The 24,756-nt window shown below is 44.5% G+C and overlaps 1 protein-coding gene across 1 annotated transcript in view; it reads left to right on the top strand.

Annotated features, from left to right (window-relative positions):
- LOC121853609 (glycoprotein-N-acetylgalactosamine 3-beta-galactosyltransferase 1-like) overlaps positions 1–24,756 on the top strand; it is a 117,240-nt gene that overhangs the window by 77,136 nt on the left and 15,348 nt on the right. The window contains exons 4-5 of the mRNA XM_042347868.1: positions 12,679–12,836; positions 16,092–16,248. Of these exons, the coding sequence (XP_042203802.1) occupies positions 12,679–12,836; positions 16,092–16,248 (315 nt within the window). The remainder of the gene's footprint in view (positions 1–12,678; positions 12,837–16,091; positions 16,249–24,756) is intronic.

Here is a 24,756-nt window from a genome sequence, read left to right as displayed (position 1 = left end):
CCTCCTCTTACTTCCCCTCCTCTCCCTTCTCTCCTCCTATCCTTCTCCCCTCTTACTTCTCCCCTCCTCCTACCTTCCTCCTCTCACTTCTCCTCCTCTCACTTCTCCTCCTCCTCTCACTTCTCCCTCTCTTTACTTCTCCCCTCCTCTCACTTCTCCCCTCTCTCCACTTCTCTCACTTCCTCCTATCACTTCTCTCCTCCCTCCTTCTCCCCTCCTCTCCTTCTCCCCTCTATCTTCTCTTATCACTTCTCCCCTCCCTCTCCTTCTCCCCTCCCTCTCTTCTCTCCCTCTTCTCTCCTCCTCTTCTCCCCTCCTCTCACTTCTCCTCCTATCCTTCTCCTCCTCTCCACTTCTCCCTCCTCTCCCCTTCTCCTCCTCTCCTTCCTCCTCCTCTCCTTCTCCTCCTCTCTTCCCCTCCTCTTACTTCTCCCCTCCTCTCTTCTCCCCTCCTCTCCTTCTCCCTCCTCTCACTTCTCTCCTCTCTACTTCCCCTCCTCTCACTTCTCCCTCCCTCTACTTCTCCCCTCCCCTTCTCTCCTCCTCTCCCTTCTCTCCTCCTATCCTTCTCCCTCCCTTCCTTCTCTCCTCCTCCTTCTCCCTCCTCTCCTTCTCTCCTCCTACTCCTTTCTCCCTCCTCCACTTTCTCCTCCTATCCTTCTCCCCCTCCTCTCACTTCTCTCCTCCCTTCCCCTCCTCCCTTCTCCTCCCTCCACTTCTCTCCTCCCTCTCACTTCTCTCCTCCTCCTTCTCCCTCTATCCCTTCTCCCTCCTCTTACTTCTCTCCTCCCTATCTTCTCTCCTCCCTTCTCTCCTCCTTCTCTCCCATCACTTCTCTCCTCCTCCTTCCTCTCTACTTCTCCTCCTCTTCACTTCTCCCCTCCTCTACTTCTCCTCTTCCTTCTCTCCTCCTCTCACTTCTCTCCTCCTATCACTTCTCCCCTCCTATCACTTCTCTCCTCCTCTCACTTCTCTCCTCCCTCACTTCTCTCCTCCCTTCTCTCCTCCTATCCTTCTCCCTCCTCCTTCTCTCCTCCTATCACTTCTCCTCCTCCTTCCTCTACTTCTCTATGTCTTAAGCAGAAAGTTTTGTTTATTCCTTGTCTACAAATGGAACTTTGAATGAATAAAATAAAAGAAAACATCGTAATGACAGGGTTGTCGGCAATCAAACAATCAGAAATGGGCACCACATATTTGTTGAAATACAAACTTGATGTGAACTAAATACAGTTAAGTTGGCGTTGTTTCGTCTAAGTTAACAAACCGCATAGTTTAGATATTGCCCAAAAGTGAGAGTTGGTGTGTGTGTGTGTTCGTTGTTTTTCGTTCGCTGGAGTTACCCATGAAATTTCCAGTTTGAATTTACATCTCTCTCTCTCTCTCTCTCTCTCTCTCTCTCTCTCTCTCTCTCTCACACACACAAGTGACATTGAGGGCTCTGTTCATCCTCTACTATGCACTGTCACCCAAGTCGCTGGAGATCGATCTCCTGTAAGAGCGGCTCACTGGCGTGCGAAACCACCTCTCTTGTCATGGGAACTTTAACTATGGCGACGTCGACTGGAGAAATGAAACACGTCAAATGACCTAAATAACCTGCCATTCTTTTTTAAAACTCTGAGTGACAATTTTCTGTCCCAACATGTTAAAGATCCACTTCACTACAGAGGGAAGCAAACACTCAAGCCACTGGATCTCATCATAACTAACGACGAGGGTATGGTGGACAATCTAGAACACCTAGCCCCCGTTGGCACCAGTCACCACGTAACGTTGTCCTTCAGATTTAACTGTTACTTGTTCATAAAAGCAGGCCAAGGATAAAATATCTGCAGGGCAACACCTGTCTGGCAACAAGGGTGACAGTGAAGAATCCCTCTAGTCGCTTTACTGGGCGTACAGTGATGCCTACCTACAAGTTTCAAGATTTGTCAGGACACCACCATTGTTTAAAAAGCTGTTTTGGGCTGTCGTGGATTGTGCAACTATCAATGCCCTCAGCAGTCCTTTCATATAGGGCTTCAGAAGGTTTGGTCACTCAAGAAGCTACATCTCATCAGTGAGCAGGTTGACCGAAGACGTCAAGACCAGCACTAAGCACTTTTGGTGAAGTGGATCCCCGTCGTGGTGGACTCACCCGTCGTCAATTTTTGCAGCAAGTCTTGTGGTTGCTAAGCAGCAACGCTCAAGGGAGCGGAGGAACTCTGCCCCGACCGACCTTGGGAGGGCAGCCTGAGGCTAACACCCACCACCCACCTCCGCCTGAGATCAGCTGTACCAGTGGGAGGACGATGAAGCACCCGCCACACCCCACCTGAGACCAGCTGTGCCGTTTTCTATGCAGATGACCAACTCAGTCGATAGGTATTTAGTGATTCATTAAATATATACACATTTACATAGTAGACGACATTTCTTTACATCGTGTAAGTTATATCAATTGTAAGAAATGCCACTTTTTTCATAAGTATTTAATATCGGTACTGTAAGTGAAGCAAGTGTGTTTGATATTTATGTAAGTCTTAGTATGACCCGATAGACGTTTAATGGATAAATTTTTAGTCATCGTCTTGGAACATTTTCTGGGTGACGGAGCATTATATTGACGATTCATGTGGAAAAACCAGTTCAAGTTTCTACTGCAGGGCTGAGTTAGTGGATGAGCAGAAACACAGGCGCAGACACAGTTGCAGTTCTGTTAAAAGCAGTGAGGATATAATAGACCATTCATTTGACGAATTAAACCGTCGAATCCTACGATCAGGTAAACAATATAGTCCCTCGCCTGATTATACACAGGTTGTTCCTTCTCCTCTTCCAGGTTTCACAGTATCTAATACATTACCATTACCTCCCCATTGACAGAGCCTTCAGTTAAGATAGCTTGTTGGCATGGCTGCTTCTAAAATAATATGTCGACTAACCCCGCAAATGTTGTTCACGGATACCATGGGATCAAATATGATTTTGGTCAGATGATTACAGAATAACGGATTTCATAAGGGCAGAATTCCTTTGCCAGTACGCACCTAACTGAGTATGGACTGGCTGACCCTATAAAAATTTCAAATGGGCTCTGGTGATATGTTGAGTCTAGGTCCCGCCCAGACCCTGCATTGGGTCTTTCGATGGTTTGATCATTTAGTACCTGTGGTTCCACAGACACCGATGGGGGCTGTCTCCATTGCTGGGCGGTCGAACAAGATATGGGCAACCCTTCCGGGGATCGAAGTGGTATGATAACGATGGAAAATGTCCCGAAACAAGGCTTTGATAGAACTGTAGTTTCCTGTTGGCGGCTCGTGATCCCATCTATTGTCGAGCAGGAAGTTGAATTTATACCGCCTACCGTGATGGGTGCGTTAACAAGCTTTCACCAAAGACGTCTAAACCTCTGACAGCACGTAATTGCAAGCTACGACATCTACACCGGTAGCGCCAATGCAGCCATTGGTTCAACAGAAAGTTCAACACCAGGGTAATTACGATGCAGGTTACAAACATCGACGGTCTTTGAGGTGTACCCATTGTAATAAGAGGGGTCATACAATCGATGACTGTTACCAGCTCCTAGGTGGTGCTGTTAGAGTAAAGGAGAGAATCCATCCCCCCACCGGCTCTCAGCAAAAACAGGGAGCACCCAAGACATACACGGAGGCAGCCAAGACTACGTCTCCACCTGGACCGTCAACAGTTTTGTGGTGTGCATTCCATCAGTCAGCAACTCACAACACGGATGAGTGTGACATAATGCTCAAGGTCTGGACAACTGGCCGCCACCATCTGGCGCAGCCCAACTGGCCGCGGCCGACTGCCCGCCATATGGAACTTTTGTTGACAACCTAACTCCTAACCTAACCTAACCTAACCTAACCTAACCTAACCTAACCTTTGAGAGCGCAAAAATAGGCGTTTGCAGTTTACCCCCAGTCCGCGACGGCCAGTCGGCCGCGGCGAGTTTCCCGCGGCCAGTTGGGCTGCGGCCAGATGGCGGCGGCCAGTTGTCCCATTCCCATGCTCAAGGCCAGGATCATGGACTCAGGAGTACCCCAGGTAACACAGCAGCGTAAAGCGCGTCGTTATCAGTACAGGAAATCGGGGGAAGGCCAGCAAGTGTCAAAAAACGAGGAAGGATAGGTACATTGGTACCATAACAACACTTCTGTGGCAGCTTCCTTATTAGCGGCGCTCGGTAAGGTGGAAGTGTTTTCAGTACCGGTGAGAGTTGGAGATATCAAATTAGCTCTGGATATTGATACGAGTACATGCGCAAATGTTTTAGCCTTGATATCCTATCAAGAGTTACAACGTAGATTCCCTCACCGAGATTTCTTATGGAGACCTACTGACGCCAATCTCGAAGGAGTATCCGGCACGCAGCTGAGCATTGCAGGAATGGTGACTTTACCACTAAGATTTTCAAGACGTGTTATTCCCTTCTATGCAGACTTTTATGTAGTCCAGCAATTTAATTTGCCAGCTGACGGATTGATTGGTCTACCAACACTCAGGACGAATTGTATAGATGTTCGTCCTCGTAATAATGCTATTACGTTTAATGGTGTTTCCTACAAAGCTATGCGTCATTCTGCACCATTGCTCTCTGCAAGGTCGAAAGTATTGTCCACCATTCCCATTCGGAGGAAGGCGGATAAGGTGTGGAAGCAAGCCCCAGACCTCACACACTCACTTTCCCAGCGTGATTATATCAACAAGAGTTGGAAGATTGTACCTGCGATATTAAAAAGTACGCTCCATTATCAGAATGAGGAATTCACCAAGACCACTGTAGAATTACCTGACGGATATACGGGGACTGATGTAGTATGTCTCCCGGAAACGTGCAAGGTTAAGGGTTTGTCGTGCGAATCGACGTTGAGCACGATTAGACCTGGTGGTTTAACAGACGTTCTAGTTCTCAATAGAACAGGAGTTCCTAGGATATTGAAAGAGGGATGATATTTGTGTGATTTTCTAGAATATCACAACAATGTTGAATTACAGCCTACGCGATTCCCAGTTGGTAGTATTGTTTTTCAATCCCAACAAACTAGGCAGGAGTGGATAGATCAAATAGCGCCACATGTTAAGGTGATTGATCATCCTCAAGGCAAGACACGACTCTTAGAGCTGCTTGCTGACTACAGAAACATTGTAGCCTTGCCAGGGGAACAGCTAGGACAGACAGATTTAATGTCCCATCACATGTCATTAAAGGAGGGCACAAATCCTATCTATATACCAGCTTACCGACTACCACATAGCCAGCACGCTGTAGTTCAGGGTATGGTCCAAGATATGTTGGATGAGAACGTTATCACACATTCTAAATCTCCTTTCAATAGCCCTTTATTCCTAGTCCCAAAGAAGGATGGTGGTTTTCGCCCAGTTATTGATTTTAGGCGCGTCAATGAAAATACGATCCCGGATAGGTACCCTATGCCTGTCTTGAGTGATATAATGCAGTCCTTAGGCAAGGATAATGCTGTGTTTAGCAACTTAGATTTGCCTAGCTGGTATTGGTAATTACCACTTGATGAGAAATCACAAGAGGTCACGGCGATTAGTGCCCCCAGGCCACTTTGAGTTTCTACGAATGCCTTTTGGTCTCAGAAATGCCCCACTGACGTTTCAACAGATGATCAACACCCTGTTTGTCGGATTGATAAGTACCACAGTCTACGCTTATTTGGATGATCTCATAGTAGTCAGTAAGGATGTCGATACTGTTACGAACCCCGCCACCAATTGTCATGATCTACCTACCCAGCACTACGAACCACGCCATCTATTGTCTTGATCTACCTACCCAGCACCACGAGCAACGCCATCTAGGGACGAAACACGAGTATGACTCGTCTTAGTTACCACTCCCGGGTTTCCCTTCTCCATATCCTGGTTGTTGCGTCACCTCCTCAAAGTCTTCTTTGTCAGCTCCAATTCGAGGAGAGAACACTTCACTCTGGGAAGTGACCACAGGATCACCTATCCTGGAAACCTACGGCACAGTGACTACCGACCGTCTTCTACAATACTCAGCCTTGCTCGTCAGCCATCTCAGCTCCGCACTTAAGTATTTGTAATCTTGTATTGCCTCCCCCACGTCCACTTGCGTCAAATTATCGTATGTTGTATTAATATGTATATACTGTTGATGTTTAGGTTAAGTATGGTTAAGGGTCAATTATAGATAGCTGAATGATTTGTTAAGGAATTTATGGTACTTTATTATACACAACAAAAACTCGCATCCTTTGTCTACCCTTTTATAGTCCGATTGTCTTTGTTTTTTTGTTTTTTTTGTTACCTGTTGGGATCTGGGTAGACTTTTAACTATATTCTAAATCCCCAACTCGTAACAATACCCATCTGATTAAACTGCGTGAAGTGTTAGAAAAACTTTCCACAGCAGGTCTTAAGATTAAACTTTCGAAATGTGAGTTTTTAAAATCCAGAATCCATTTCCTTGGTCATGTAGTTGACGGTGATGGCAGTTGATGATAAAGTTAAAGCTGTATCTCAGTTCCCACGTCCTACATCAGTTGATCAAGTGCGTAGTTTTCTTGGTTTATCTGGATATTATCGTTCTTTTATTAAGAACTATGCAACATTGGCATCACCCTTAACAAGGTTACTAAAGAAAGATGCAATGTTTGCGTGGGATGCTGAACACGAAAATAGTTTTGTGGCATTGAAGACAGTACTTACCCATGCCCCTGTTCTGGCATTCCCTGATTACACTCAAGCTTTCACTCTGTGCACTGACGCTTCTGGACAAGGAATCGGAGCTGTACTCATGCAAGTGGATTTGAGAGGAAAGCTTAGAGTGATAGCTTTTGCAAGCCGTAAACTTAATGATGCTGAAACACGTTATTCAGTAACGCATTTGGAGACGTTAGCTGTTGTGTGGGCATTGAAGAAGTTTATAGATATTATCTTTGGTTATAAGAACTGTTCCATGGCAGGAATCTATCAGGCAGATTAGCACGCTGGTATTTGACAATTCAGGAATTTGACCCCGAGTTTAGGTATTTACCGGGTAGGGCGAATGTAGTCGCCGACGCTTTGTCTAGAAATATAGCACCAGTGATGCCTGTATCAACATTCACTCTTTCACAACTGGAGGATGAGCAACAACGCGACCCGTTATGGTCAGCAGTCATTTTTGCTTTAGAATCGGGAGAGGATATTAAACTTCCCAAATTGATTCTTCCACTCTGTCAGTTTGAATTACGGCATAACATACTCCATCGATCGAAAAAGACGTCTGAGGGTATTGTTACTCAAATAGTCGTACCTGACACGTTGTGTAAAACGATTATAACCTTGTTCCACGATGCTCCTCAGGCAGGTCACCAAGGACGTGACAAGTGCTTGGCGGAAATCAGAAAGAAATATTTCTGGAAAACAATGAAAAAAGATATAGAATTACACATTGCTAAGTGTTTGTGATGTGGTCAACATAAAGGTACTACAAGATCACCGGCCCCGATTCTACAATATCCTACACCAGACCGTCCGTTTGACACAGTCGCTATAGACTTGTTACAACTTCCGAGGAGTCATCAGGGATTCTCGTACGTCCTAATGTGTGTGGATCATTTTTCTAGATTTGTGGTTTCAGTCCCACTGAAGGATAAAACAGCCGAATCTGTGGCCTATGCCTTAGTGATGAATCTAATATCTCCATATACTACGCCTAAAGTTCTTCTCTCAGACAATGGAACAGAGTTCAAGAATCAGCGAGTAGCGCAAATATGTGCCCAGTATGGAATACAACAAAGTTTTGTGACAGCCTATCATCCACAGGCTAATGGCTTTGTTGAGAGAGCCAACCGCAAGATCCTAGAGATACTTTGTCCGATTGTGTGTGATTTGCAATACACATGGGAAGATTGGTTACCACAAATTGCAGCGTCTATTAATGGGTCGATTAATAGCTCTATAGGCGAATCACCCTACTATATTGTCTATGGTACAGACAAACGTTTGCCTTATGATGTACTTACAGACAAGCCTGGCCCTGTTAATAATATGGATGATTTTGCGGCAAAACAAATCCATGTTTTTGCGGATATTCATGGCCAAGTAAGAACACATTTAGCGGCATCACGCGCTGAAATGATTGTGAAGCAACATAAACAAGCTAAACCTGTCGTGTTGCAGATAGGCGATGCTGTTATGGTGAGAGAACCTGAACGGAACTCCAAGCTTTCGGCTAAGTTTTCGGGTCCATTCCGCATTATTGCCAAAGAAGCGGGCAACAAATTTAAAATTTGGAAGCCTAATGCACAATCGCAGATGTCGTGCATGCGGATCGTCTTAAGAAGGCCCATGAACATTTGCTACCCACAGATGGTATAATGTTATAGACACCTCTTTGCAGACAGTACAGAAGCAGAGTGTGGCTAATGAATATTGTATGAAACTTCGTTCTGCAAGCAAATATTAAAACAAATAAAAAAAATTTATGGAAAGGCTTGGATCATCAGTGTGCAGCTCCTACTGCTTTGTGGCACCGTTGTGTTGACAGACATGTCCACAGAAGTCCTCAAGCCTGGTACGCTTGTTGCACCCCTTGGACGCTTTCTCATTGTAGAGGACGTGGTGAACATAAAGTATGAGTTGCATGGACCGCTCAAGCTTCTCCGTCAGATGGAAACCGTCGACGCTCAACTACAGACAGCATTGACAGTCCATGATGATCTCCGTTCAACTCCAAATATTTCGACAATGGTTTCACAAACTGTTGAGCTTCAGCTACTTCGTCTGAGAACCCTTCACAAGTTTCTCGTCGCTGTCGGAAAAACGATACAAGCGTCTCGGGATGAACTTGCAAAGGAAGTGCGTTCTCAAACACGAAGAGAGCGGGGGTTGTTTAATTTTGTGGGTCTTATCAAAAGAGCACTATTTGGCACAGCGACTGCCGATGATGTAGCTAATTTAGGGGAACGCATGAACATTGGACTAATCGACAGCATCGTGGATGCAGGGTTAGGGCGTGTGGATGCAAAGCTTGTGCATGTGAAGACTCATCTTGAAGCATTGCAGATTGCCAAGTTGACGTATCATTTAACTCCAATTTTCAAGGATCATGAGGTGGAATACTAGTATCCTCACGCACAATGTTATCCTTATCCACATACCTATGCTAAAGCAGCATAAATTTAATGCATGGCTTTTAGAGCCCTTCCCTTGGTATGTAAATGACGCACTGTATACTCTGGATAGGCCAAAAGAACTCTTCTTTGTAGATGAAGAATATTCCTTGTTAACATTAGATGATCCTAGGGTATTATCGCGGTGTAAGTCGTCATATTTACATTTACACGTATGTCAAGCCTATGTCTTCGCATTTATTCCTGCTGCAGAAGGGATATGTGAATTGGCAGTCATACAAACTAATGTACGCACAGCGCTCACACAATGTAGCTATAGGCCAGTTAGTGTAAAAACTGTGTTTCATGCTCATCTGCATAATGTGCAGTACTTTTTCTTTCCTAATTAGACTAGTCATTTTAAAATGCCAAGATGTTGGTAAACAGTTAGTTGTGAAAGGTCGTTATAAGGCTCCAGATTACTGTGAAATAACTTGTAGTTCATTAAAGACCTTGCCTACTCATCAGCATTTTGATTTAAAATTAAATCTAACTTCGGATTTGATTCCTTTGTTTCAAGTAATGAACTTCACTATTAGTGACCTTAATATTGCCTCAGAGAAATTGACAGTTATTTCCTACTTGAAAGAGTCACAATTTGCTGATTTGAGTGATCAACTGCCATTTTAGTTTTCACGGGGATTTGCAATACCAAGTTTAACTATTCCCACTATTGTGTGAATTCTGGCAGTGATTTTTTTTTTTTGCTATTTTAAGTCAGTATCTTCCAAATTGAACATTGTACATAAAATACTAGCCTGTAAGCCACTCAAGTCTAGGACCCCAATAGTTGATGAAAAACCTACAGTTTCAGAGTAGCCAGTTTAGTGTCTACATATATGTTTGTAACATGGTAAGGTTTATGTATAGGATGTATTTTGCGTGTTTAGTTTAGTCCTCGCGGAGCTTGGAAGGTAGGTGACCGAGCAATGTAATGGCCCCTGTTTCATAAACAGAATAATTTTATAAATGGGTAATTACATATTGATTTATATACATAATCATCCCCTCTAACTTTCCACTGGCTATGAGGAGTCATCTTGATATCACGTAATCGCTAGCCTTCCTTTTAAGGTCTATTTACATAGCCTCCGTCCTTCTCTTAACACTCATAGTTACAGTGATAAGTTACGGCATTGGAACACAAGTCACCCTCACCACTCACATACAGGTTACCCACACCACTCAGATATTCTCCCTCACCAGTCACATACAAGTCAACTTCAACACTCGCATATAAGTCACCCTCACCACTCAATACAAGTCACCCTCAACAGTCATATACAAGTCAACCCTCACCTCTCACATACAAAATCACCCTCACCACTCACATACAAGTCACCCTCCAAACTCAGATAGTCACCCTCACCACACACATAGAAATCACCCTCATCACTCGCATATAAGTCACCCTCACCACTCACATAAGTCACCCCCACCACTCATAAACAAGTCACCCTCACCACGCACATACAAGTCACTCTCCAGATTCAAATAGTCACCCTCACCACTCACATACAAATCACCCTCACCACATTCATACTTCCCAAGCTCACCTATGCCTCCCCCACCTGGTCTTCCTCCCTAAATGCCACACAACGTAAACACCTAGAAAAAGTGCAAAAGAGGGCATGCAAGATTATTCTCTCCCCTTCCTACTCCACATATCAAGAAGCGCTCAACACACTGACCCTTTCGACTCTCACTGACCATCACCACGACCTCATCTGCAAATTTGGTAAGAAGCTTCTACACCATCCTCGACACCGGTTCCTACTACCACCTGAGATCCCTAGCCCGAGAATTGCTGTTCAACACCACAACCGCATCCAGCCCATACGTGCACGAACTGATCGCTATAAGAACAGCCCAGTCCCAACCATTGTAAAAATTATCAATAACTTGTAATAGACCAGTGTATTCACTCCCAGTAAATACTACTTCTTGCACTGTCACTATGTTGAAATGCACTGTAGTTTGAGCTTTTCCCCATCTAGTTATTATATATCTTATTTGTATCACTTATGTTACTTGTATATTATTTATAATTCGAAACCCATTCCCCAAATATGTAACTGTATATTTTCAGCCTTCTGGCTGCCAAGCTCTTTCAATAAACCGTTAATTATTATTATTATTACAAGTCCCACTCACATACAAATCACCCTCACCACTCGGATCGCCACCCTCTCCATTCACGGGCAAGTCAACCTCATCACTCATACACAAATCACCCTCACCACTCACATATAAGTCACCCTCACCCTTCACAAATAAGTCACCCTCACCACTCACATACAAGTCACCCTCACCACTCACATACAAGTCACCCTCACCACTCATACAAGTCACCCTCACCACTAACCACTACAACCCTCACCACTCACATACGTCACCATTCACATACAACTCACCCTCACCACCACATCAGTCATCACCACAAGTCACCCTCACCACTCACATACAACCCCTCACCACTCAGACTCAGTGTCACCCTCACCACCCTCACCACTTACATACAAGTCACCCTCACCACTCGCATACAAATCACCCTCACCACTCACATATAAGTCACCCTCACCACTTACATACAAGTCATCCTCACCACTCACATACAAGTCACCCTCACCACTCACATACAAGTCACCCCTAACCACTCACCTACAAGTCAACCTTTCCACTCACATGAAAGTCACTCTCACCACCCACATACAAATCACCCTTATCACTCACACACAAGTCACCACTCACATACAAGTCACCCTCACCACTCACATACAAGTCACCCTCACCACTTACATAAAAGTCATCCTCACCACTCACATACAAGTCACCCTCACCACTAACATACAGATCACCTTAACCACTCACATAGAAGTCACCCTCACCCCTCACATACAGCTTACCCTCACCACTCAGATAGTCATCTCACCACTCACATACAAGTTTTCCTCACCACTCAGATAGTCATTTCACCACTCGCATACAAGTTACCCTCACCACTCACATACAAGTTATACTTAATGCTCACATACAAGTCGCCCTCACCACTCACATACAAGTCACCCTCACCACTCAGATAGTCACCCTCACCACTCAAACACAAATCACCCTCACCCCTCACATACAGGTCGCCCTCACCACTCACATGCAAGTTACCCCCACCACTCACATGCAAGTCACCCTTACCACTCACATAAAAGTTACCCTCACCACTCACATACAAGTCACTCTCACCACTCACTTACAAATCACCCTTACCACTCACATACAAGTCACCCACACCACTTTCATACAAGTTACCCTCGCCACTCACATGTAAGTTACCCTCAATACTCACATACAAGTCACCCTCACCACTCACATATATGTCACCCTCACCTCTCACACATAATTTACCCTCATTATTCACATACAGGTCACCCTTTCCTCTCACATACAAGTCACCCTCACAACTCACATGCAAGTCACCCTTACCACTCACATACAAGTCACCCTCAACAACCGTCTGTGGTAGGGTTCGTGTGGGCGTACAAGCAGAGGACAGAATACGACTGGGTAGTGAAGACAGATGACGACACCTTCCTGCTGGTGGAAAACTTGCAGAAGGCGGTGCTTACCCTAGACCCAGATCAACCTCAAGCAACCGGACTTCACCTTCGCACCTGGGAGACGGTAAGAAAGAGTGTCGGGAGGGAGAGGGCCACGGTAGGCTTCACTAAATACGGCTGTGATAGTTATTTCCATAAGAGGTTTCAGTTAAATTATTTGGAGATATAAAATGCTTCATCAAATAATGATTAAACACATTTACAGTTACATAAGGGTTCAAGAAGCAAACGCTTTGGCAATTATAGGCTTCAGTAAACCTAGTAGTAACCCCAGGAGTCTTAGAATGATGTATTTAGGACACCGTAAGCTTCAGTAAGCAAATGAGTCCGTAAAGTAAAAGCTTCACTGGAATACTGTGGGCATTTAAGGCTTCACTAAACTTCCGTGGTCATCTGAGGCTTCACACGACTACTGTGGTCTTCTAAGGCTTCGCTAGACTACTCGGGTCATCTAATGCTTCACTAGACTACTGTAGCAATTTAAGGCTTCAATAGAATGCTGTAGACATCTAAGGCTTCACTAGATTATTTTGGTCATTTATGGCTTCACTAGACTACTGTAACCATCTAAGGCTTCATTAGGCTACTGTAACCATCTAAGACTTAACCAGACTACTGTGGTCATCTAAGGCTTCACTAAAGTACTGTAGCAATCTAGTGTTTCACTAGAATATTGTGGCCATTTATGGCTTCACTAGATTACTGAGATCATATAAGGCTTCACTGGGCAACTGTGGCCAACTAAGACTTCACTAGACTACTGTGGTCATCTAAGTCTTCACTAGACTACTGTGGACATTTAAGGCTTCACTAGACAACTGTGGTCATCTAAGACTTCACTAGACTACTGTGGCTATCTAAGGCTTCACTAGACAACTGTGGCCATCTAAGTCTTCACTAGACTACTGTGGACATTTAAGGCTTCACTAGACAACTGTGGTCATCTGAGACTTCACTAGACTACTGTGGTCATGTAAGACTTCACGAGACTACTGTGGTCATCTAAGACTTCACTATACTACTGTGGTCATGTAAGACTTCACGAGACTACTGTGGTCATCTAAGGCTTCACTAGACTACTGTGGTCATGTAAGACTTCACTAGACTACTGTGGTCATCTAAGACTTCACTAGACTACTGTGGTCATCTAAGACTTCACTATACTACTGTGGTCATGTAAGACTTCACGAGACTACTGTGGTCATCTAAGACTTCACGAGACTACTGTGGTCATCTAAGACTTCACTAGACTACTGTGGTCATGTAAGACTTCACTAGACTACTGTGGTCATCTAAGACTTCATGAGACTACTGTGGTCATCTAAGACTTCACTATACTACTGTGGTCATAAGACTTCACAAGACTACTGTGGTCACGAGACTACTGTGGTCATCTAAGACTTCACGAGACTACTGTGGTCATCTAAGACTTCACTAGACTACTGTGGTCATCTAAGACTTCACTAGACTACTGTGGTCATCTAAGACTTCACTAGACTACTGTGGTCATCTAAGGCTTCACTAGACTACTGTGGTCATCTAAGACTTCACTAGACTACTGTGGTCATCTAAGACTTCACTAGACTACTGTGGTCATCTAAGACTTCACTAGACTACTGTGGTCATCTAAGACTTCACTAGACTACTGTGGTCATCTTAGGCTTCACTAGACTACTGTGGCTATCTAAGGCTTCACTAGACAACTGTGGCCATCTAAGTCTTCACTAGACTACTGTGGACATTTAAGGCTTCACTAGACAACTGTGGTCATCTGAGACTTCACTAGACTACTGTGGTCATGTAAGACTTCACTATACTACTGTGGTCATGTAAGACTTCACTATACTACTGTGGTCATCTAAGACTTCACTAGACAACTGTGGCCATCTAAGACTTCACTAGACTACTGTGGACATTTAAGGCTTCACTAGACAACTGTGGTCATCTGAGACTTCACTAGACTACTGTGGTCATGTAAGACTTCACGAGACTACTGTGGTCATCTAAGACTTCACTAGACTACTGTCATGTAAGACTTCACTAGACTACTGTGGTCATCTGACTTCACTAGACTACTGTGGTCATCTAAGACTTCACGAGACTACTGTGGTCATCTAAGACTTCACTAGACTACTGTGGTCATCTAAGACTTCACTAGACTACTGTGGTCATCTAAGACTTCACTAGACTACTGTGGTCATCTAAGGCTTCACTAGACTACTGTGGTCATCTAAGACTTCACTAGACTACTGTGGTCACTAAGACTTCACTAGACTACTGTGGTCATCTAAGACTTCACTAGACTACTGTGGTCATCTAAGACTTCACTGAACTACTGTGGTCATCCTAGGCTTCACTAGACTACTGTGGTCATCTAAGACTTCACTAGACTACTGTGGTCATCTAAGACTTCACTAGACTACTGTGGTCATCTAAGGCTTCACTGGACTACTGTGGTCATCTAAGACTTCACTAGACTACTGTGGTCATCTAAGGCTTCACTAGACAACTGTGGCCATCTAAGACTTCACTAGACTACTGTGGTCATATAAGGCTTCACTGGGCAACTGTGGCCATCTAAGACTTCACTAGACTACTGTAGTCATCTAAGGCTTCACTAGACTACTGTGGACATTTCAGGCTTCACTAGACAACTGTGGCCATCTAAGGCTTCACTAGACTACTGTGGCCGTCTATTGCTTTATGAGACTACTGTGGCCATCCAAGGTCAATTAAGGCTTCACTGGACTTCTGCGGCCATCTAAGGCTTCACTAGACTACTATAGTCATGTAAGGCTTCACTAGACTACTATAGCCATGTAAGGCTTCACTAGTCTACTGTGGCCATCTAAGGCTTCGCTAAACTACTCTGGCCATTTAAGGCTTCACTAGACTATTGTGGTCATCTATTGCTTCATTAGACTACTTTGGCCACTTAGGGCTTCATTAAACAACTGTTAAGACTTCACTGGACTTCTGTGGTCATCGAAGGCTTCACTAAACGCCTGTCATGTAAGGCTTCACTAGACTACTGTGGCCATCTAAGACTTCGCTAAACTACTCTGGCCATCTAAGGTTTCACTAGACTACTGTGGTCTATATACTACTGTGGTTTCACTAGACTAATGTGGCTATTTAAGGTTTCACTAGACTACTGTGGCCATCTAAGGCTTCACAAAACACAAATCTGGCCATAGAAGACTTAACTAATACAGTTGTGATCTCCAGTACTTTCTACAGGGTGCTTTACTTACCCTTCTACTTTTTGCAGGGCAATACTATATCCAATGTGTTTTACTTACCCTTCTACTTTCCACAGAGCAGTACTTACCTGAACGGTGGTGCGGGTTATGTCTTGAGTCGGGGCGCTGTCACCAGACTGGTCGAGGAGGGCATTAATGGTCGTGTATGTAGCGACCACCTCAACTTTGGACCCGGAGAAGACGTCAACATGGCCGACTGTCTCACTTATCTAGGTTGGTTAAGTCAAGGATTTTAATGCTAGAGGAGGATGGCCCAGTCCTATAGGTGAACGCGTTCACCGCCTAAGGTCGCCGCAGCCAAGCAGCTGGGGAGGAGTAAACTAAATAATTACCAGGCAAGTAATAAAGGCGGGAGGACGAAAATTTCGGCGAAATCACGATTTTCTTTTGTTTTGTGCTTTTCTTTGTGACAGTTGCAATAGAGCCTTGGTACTGTGCAGCTATCAATTTCTCTGGCAACTCGTTAAGGAACATAAACACTATACCTACTTCTGTCAATGCTGACTTTTTTGTTCATCTAATATACTATCTACCTAATATACTATAGGAATAGCCGTGTGTCTGTCTGTCTGTCTGTCTGTGTGTCTGTTCTGGGCAGCCGAAACGGCACAATCGTTTTTCATGAAACTTGGTGGAAAAATCGCAAAAAAAATCGTTGAGTGGAACAAACCTGGTCCCATGTCTATGGTTTCTTTAGGAAGCCATTAATTAACCATTCTATTTACGCTGGAAAACGATGCAAGTCTACGGACTTGGCGCACCCTCATTCGCTGGACGCTGTCAGCCCACGATTGCAGTTATCGTACGGCTCCCTCCTCCTCCCCCCCTTTTTCTCTTAGCCTACCTTTTTTTAATATTGTTTGGATTAGTAAAGGAAGGAAGATGAGTAAATAGAAGAATAAAGAAGGGGAAACAGAAAATAGTTAAGAGATAACAGGTGGGGGGGAGCTAAGTTTCATCATGCGTCTGGATGCGCAGTTTCAACGTTACCAGACCATTTGAGGACCTTACAGCTACAGTGTGTACAGTATACTTATTCCTGTGGCTGACTGTACATGGAAAAGGAGAAGAGAGAAAAAGATAATAACAGGAATGCATGGAGAAGATAGAAAGGGAGAAGAGAAGGAGAAGAAGAGAGACTGAAGCATTATTATCCTTAAGAGGGGAGCGAGGAAAGAAGATGGGAGAAAGGGATAGTGATAGGTGGAGGGATGGAAGGACAGAATCAGAATGGTATAGAAGGATAGTAGAGAAGGAGACAAAGGAAGGACAGCAATAAGTAAAACAAAAATCAGAACAAGTATTTGGATGATAACTGTATGGATATTATGTATGCTGTATGTATATTATGTATGTATATTATGTATGTGCTCCATTTATATACACTATTTATTCAGCCTAGCTAGCAGCGTGTGGCAATGTATTTACCATGTCCCACACGCTTAATTAATGTGCCTGGCGACATATGGAAGCTGTTAATGTATCACTTGCCACATGTCGCCTAGAAGCTAGTTGACCCCCATACAGAGTAAGGAGCGCCACCTCCCTTGTGTACATATCTGTTTATCCGGTAAATAGAACCTATGAAAACTCTACAGGTGTTTGTGTTCGCTCCTGTAGATAGAACTTGATAACCAGAACACATACATGGCGCAGTGTGTCATTTTGCTGGATAATTATACAAGTGAAGTGCAAAGTTTGTGGCAAGACCGGCTTATGGACCCCTGCTCTGTGTCAACCACCGCTAATGGCCGTCTCCACCAAGAATTTATAGCAACTTTGAGCAGTGTCAGTGACAGTGATTTCCTGTGAAGTGTATAGTGCATTGTGTGTTTAGTGCCATAACTGTGTGACCTTGTTCTACAGGATTCCCAAGGTGTAAGGCATGTTCAGGGCATGTGTGAGGAGTAGAGTTCATTACACCTCGACTCCACCCCCTCACGAGTGAGATTTGCCGAGACGCGCACATACACACACACGTACGAACACACTGGCTGGCCATTCCTTTTATATATTTATATATATACATCTACTGTCTGTGCATTTAATTAATTTTGTCTCCAGATCTTGTTGATACGACAGGCTGACCGGTCAACACTGATTTAAGACACAGTACACAGATGAGAAGTAGTATGTGCGTGCCTTACGCAGTCGTGGGCCAACGCCTGGATGAGTCAGTCGGATGACAGCTCAGCAGGGAATGGATGACCAGGCTGAACAGGACGCTCCAGCTCCCACCACATCGCGCACTTCAGCGTTGTCTTCAAGAGATAATTGATTTAATGAAAGTTTATGAGGGATGAAAGGCGTGCGACTTTGCTAAAAGACGTGTGGAGGACGAAAAGAAGGACAGCAGAACGAGAGAGACCACCAACGGAGATTGGAAGACAGTGCACGGTTTTTGAAAGCTTTGATATCTCGCCTCACTGTTAACCAAGACCTAGCTCTAACACTGCCTCGGTATTGACTGGTTCGAATGCCTCATCAACGCTTTTCTTCGCCCCCAACCCCACCTAAAGCGGCAACAAACACCTCCCATCTTGAAGCCTGATGTGAATTCCAGACTTTTCGTGAATGGCGGCGACGGTAGACTGATTATGCTACAATGGTGGATCTCCAAGTTTGTCTGGCCTAAACAACTTATTTAGCTGCATATGTGCCTGTCTTTGGAAGCTCAGTGTGTCTTGGAACATACGTTGCAGGTACCTCCGACCTCTTCGTTGTCTGTAGAGGTGCTGGATATTCTACAACGGCACATCAAAGGGCAGCGGAATGAAGCCTCTATGCAGGAGATTGTTTAGCTGCCCAGACAGGCCAGAGGTGAGGCTTTTGATGCTTTAATAACGACTCAGAGAGCCTCCGGAAGAGGTAGATATATATGCCCAGGTAACCACCAGCAGTGCGAGGAGGGCCCAGTTGAAGCAGGTATTGATCTGATGGAGTGTTAGGACGAGGAGCTTGTCCAACGCCTCACCTCCCTCGACTCTTCCTCTTCTCTTAAGGATGTGTTGACAATATGTCGCTCCTATGGGGCTGCCAGGTGTGCCACCTCTGCCATCGAAGCTCCCCCTACAGCTGTACGCGCTGTGTCCCCGGTACAGAAAAGGACAAAGTCTACTAACGCCTTCGCCCACTACGCCGACGCCCGGTTCCTTTTGTGGCACAACTGTGGTAAGCAGCATGGAACACAGGCGTGCCCAGCTGCTGAATCTACTGCAGCAGTTGTGACCGTAAGGGCCACTGGTCACTCACAGTACGGTGCCCAGCTAAAGCGCGTCCAGTGCAATGTGTGCGGTCGTCTGAGCCACTACGACAAGTGTTACTACCAACAAACCCAAGGAGACATCGGCAGAAGCAGCAACGCCCTTCCACCAGTGAGGCCGCCCACATTCGATCACTCCAAGCATGTCGACCTGGACAACGCTCGAGCCATATTAGGAAGGTGTGCTCCCTTCGTCCCAGGACCAAAAGTTCCCAAGCACATCAACGTCATCATGACCTACAACAGTGTGTCATCCCGTCTTCAGATGTTGCCCGTCACGGCGCTGATGCTACAGTCATCGGTCCCCAGCATTTGCAATGCTTGGGGCTCTCTCCCAAATGGGACCGCCAGCCAGGATCTCCGCTTCACGGCAAGATGGTTCACCAAGATGGCCCCAGCGAAAGGTTCACTCTATGCACAGGTCTGCTTGGCAACAGGTCGTGTCAAGCCTGGATTGATGGTAACATAACGGTGTCCCCGACTCCTTTGCTGTCCTGAACATTGTCAAAAGTTGGCCATCATCTCCCAGGGCTTCCCCAAAGCCTATTCTCGAGTAAAGCTACGCAGCAGGGTGCACGAAGAGGAGCAACAACTGCCCTGCTGCCGCCCTACCTGCCTCTTGCCCAGTGACACCTCTCCTTTGGATCATTCGGAGAGTACTTCCTGAAGAGATTCAGCGACATTCTGATGGTCACTCTGGAATCAAGCCTCTCCAAATTATGGTAGGCCCCCCATATGTGAGATCCACTTGAGGGACGACGAAGCCCTTCGCTATCTACACCCCTCGACTGGTCCCCTGGCTTCCGCAGGGCAGTCAAAACGAAGCTGGACTCCATGATTAAACTCAGAAATTATTGCGCCAGCCAGAAGGCAGTGACCGTCTCCATGGTGTGTGTCACCCTATGGTAATCGTCACCAAAACCTAAAAGGTGTTCGGATCACCATGACCTCTCCAAGCTCAACAGCCAGGTGTCTCGTCCTGCGCACTGGGAGTGTGTCATAGGAGAAGATCAGCTAAAACTAATGGCCATCACTTTTGGTAGATTTTGTGTATATAAACAGAAAATATTTCAGTTTCAATATTTTTGCAACCTTTTTGCTAGTGGGGTACAGCGTGAAATTTATGAAAATCTAGCGTACATGCATTAGTGCATTACAATTAAATAGTGAACATTGCTTTTCTGACTTCATTTAACAACCCAACTAACAATATTTTTTTCTGTTTCAAGATTCTGGTGCATTATAAGTTGATAATATTTGCGATGGCTGCTTGTGTCAGGACGAGGCAAAATCAGCCATCTCAGTCACTATCTTGGGTCTGGGAGAGGCTCCTGAAGTCAGGTTGCCTACATTGAGATGCTTTGAGATGCAGTGTTTTTAATCAGGCAAATCAATTGAAAAGAACAGAACACACAAACAAAGACATTGCCAGTGATATGACCAAAGCTGTCTTGGCACAGTACACTCTGGCTAACGCTCAGTTCAAGCCTCAGTCATAACAAGTCAGAAGAAGATTAGTGAGAGAGACTGGCTTTAGCCAGTTGGAAAGAGCAAGAATATCTCTCTTGGAGAGAAAAGCTTTTGCAGTTAAGGACAGCTTTGCCAAGCAACTGGACCAGTTATTTGACATAAGAACTTTAAGAACGAATTGTTCTCCTATCTGGTTTGGATGCGATCGTGACTGTAAATCCGAGGCCCACATCTCCTGTGTTGCAAGCGTGAACTGAAATTCCTTGTGATCGAACTGGCATTTGTCAAAGCACAGAAGAAGACTGGCATTATAGGGGCTCTCGCGATTTCTAGCCAAGATATTCCGGAATCAAGAGACGGGAGGCTGCCACAGAGAGACAGAAGAGGAGAAGAGTTGCCGAAAAGAGACTTGAGAAGGCCCAGGTGAGGTAAAAAAGGCCGATGATTGAGTCAAAGCTGATTTGAGTTTAATGACTTCCCCATGGCTGATCCGGAGTGCTGACCAGGAGAATGGTGACTTTGTCCCTAACTTGAAAATAATGATCCCCAAGCCTTCCAGGCATAAGATTCGAAATAGGAAAAGATATCCCGAGCATAGCTCTGGCCAGCATACGACACCACACTGGTCTCAGAGGAAACTGCCAGAGATAGCAACAGCTGCCTGGATTGACGGTGGTTTGATAACACCTGATGATGTTCACCTGGTGATAGATCATAACAAAGTAGAGGAAGCTCAGGGAGAGAAACTTGTCCAGTAACCTAGAGGAGGGTTTGATAGGGGATAAGAGAATATGGAATCAATTGTTTGTTCTAGCTTTGATGGGAGAAGGATGACAGTGTTCATGAAAGTTGGGAATTCCTGACAAGTTGTTCCTGCCATGGTGAAGGAGAACACTACTCCTGCTGCAGTGAACCAGAAGGAAATATGTTGTGGCATTTCACTCCAGAGAGAAAGATGACGTCAGAAACCAGCTGAGATAGTGGCAGATAACATTGTGAACTGGCTCAGAGAGGAGACGTGGAGCCAGACCCTGCAGGCCATTGGAGGGGGACAGCACCAACACGGAGCACAGGATTGTGAGGGGGTCATACAGTGGATAAGTGAAGGTGGGAGGAAGCTGGTCTGGATTGTTTTGTGACCTCCACACCAGCGAGTTGTCACTCAGACATCTGATCCAGGAGCTGGATGTAGAGCTCTTCAACAGATGGTCTGGTCTCTTGGCAAGATGTTGGACTCTGCCACTGAGTTAGGAAATAAATCGAGCTTTGAAAAAATCACAGTTATTACCCACTCGTTGAGCTTGCACATACTGTCATTGACGACCTGAGTACTGACCAGTACTATGGTTACGCGGTGCAGTGCCATCAAACTGGGGTCATACCTGATGAACGCTTACCTGCAGATATGTCCAGTCTCACATTCTAGGTGGCTCTACAACGGCTCTCCAGGTTCTGCAGAATTTGGGTCGCTCATCATAAACTGAAAGGGAGACCAACTTCACAGCCTGAGGCTTATTGTCAATTCATCGTGAGATCTACTTCGTTGGTTTAACACCAAGGTCAAGTCATCGTTCTCGAAAGGTCGAGGCATGTTCTCTTCCAGCTTGAGCTCCTGAGAGTCAGCCAAGGAAGGTTGTTCCGGGTAATGGAGCAGACTGTGAGGAGATCTTCCTGGTACATGCTCATCCAGGCAGTTCTGCAGACAATGCTCTGCAATGGGATGAGGAGGAGAAGAGTGGCAGTCAAAAAGATCTTGGATATGAGACTTATGGAGGATCTGGGCATGACGAATCAGTTGGTGACGATTCCTTCAGGGTCAGGAAGACTCCAGAAGTCAATCTAGGTGCAAAACCCTCACTGATCTCATAGATCTGGATAACATCCAGGCTGGCAGTAGAGCCCCTCTTACCTGCAGCAGCCTCACCAATGTTCAAGTCAGAGCTTTTCCTGGACAACCCATACGTAATACACTGGCCCTCACACACCCAGAGTATAGAGCGTTGTGTACAGCAAGTGAGCAGGGCCAACAGTCGTGTACAGCCAGGAGAGGAGGAAGGCTACATCCGAGAGCTCAGGTGGTCAGCAGGAGGAGGTGATGAGTAGAAACAGAGAAGCAAGAAAGACATGTTCTCTATGATTGCACCACCGGGTCGTAATAATAAAACCGGTTTTTGTATTTGATTTTGTTTTCTAAAGATATAAATTTAGTAAATGTGTCAAGATCGTTTCACTATTCTGGATCATTTTCATCCTAATAAATTAACCTGATACATTTACTTTACTTTAAATACGCTATTTAGTGGTGTTGGTAAAGGGTGGGAATACTGAATTTTCATAAGATTTCAAGTTAAAATTTACCTAGCAAAAATAAACTTTCAAATCTGAAGATATCACATGATTCTGCATAGAACTACATCATTAATACCATGGGCCGATTTTCAAACTCAAAAAAAATTCGCCTCCATATGACACACTACTGCGCTACTTCCTCCACGCCCTTTGCAGCTATACGCAGTGAACCTCGAAGGCGCGCTTCTTCACGACGATGGACGCCCTGTGTGGATATTGGCGGATGGAGTTGCCGAAGAAGATCGACCACTTACAACTTCTATGATTATATCACCCACGACCATAATTATAAGAACCACGACTATGATTATAAGAACCACGACCATGATTAAAACAACCACGACCATGATTATAATAACCACGACTATGATTATAACAACCAGGACCATGATTATAACAACCACGAATATGATTATAACAAACACGACCATGATTATAATAAACCCGACCATGATTATAATAACCACGACCATGATTATAACAACCACGACTATGCATTATAACAACCACGACTATGATTATAACAACCACGACTGTAATTAAAACAACCACGACCATGATTATAACAACCAAGACTATGATTAAAACAACCACAACCATGATTTTAACAATCAGGACCATGATTAAAAAAACCACGACTATGATTATAACAACCACGACCATAATTATAACAACCACGACTATGATTATAACAACCACGACTGTAATTAAAACAACCACGACCATGATTATAACAACCAAGACTATGATTATAACAACCACAACCATGATTTTAACAATCAGGACCATGATTAAAAAAACCACGACTATGATTATAACAACCACGACCATAATTATAACAACCACGGCCATGATTATAACAACCACGACTATGACTATAACCACGACTATGAATATAACAACCATGACCATGATTATAACAACCACGACCATGATTATAACAACCACGGCCATGATTATAACAACCACGACCATGATTATAACAACCACAACCATGATTATAATAACCACTACCAAGATTATAACAACCACGACCATGATTATAACAAACACAAACATGTTTATAACAATGACGACTATGATTATAACAACCATGACCATGATTATATGAACAACGATCAAGATTATAATAACTATGACCATGATTATACCAACCACGACCAAGATCATAACAACTACGACCATGGTTATAACAGCCACGACCATTGATAATAACAACCACGACAATGATTATAACAACCACACCATGATTATAACAACTACGACCATGCTTATAACAACAACGACCATGATTATAGCAACCACGACCATTTTATAACAACCACGACCATGATTATAACACCCACGACCATGATTAAAATAACCACGACCATGATTATAACAACCATGACCATGATTATTACAACCACAACCATTTTTATAATAACTACGACCATAATTATAAAACCCACGACCATGATTATAACACATACGACCATGATTAAAACAACCACGACCATCATTATAACAACCAGGACCATGATTATAACAACCACGAATATCATTATAACAACCACGACCATGATTATAACAACCCCGACCATGATTATAATAACCACGACGATGATTATAACAACCACGACCATGATTATAACAACCAG

This window comes from Homarus americanus, unplaced genomic scaffold, assembly GCF_018991925.1.
Source record: "Homarus americanus isolate GMGI-L3 unplaced genomic scaffold, GMGI_Hamer_2.0 scaffold4896, whole genome shotgun sequence".
NCBI classification, from domain to species: domain Eukaryota; kingdom Metazoa; phylum Arthropoda; class Malacostraca; order Decapoda; family Nephropidae; genus Homarus; species Homarus americanus.
This window is presented reverse-complemented; position numbering and strand designations above follow the sequence as displayed.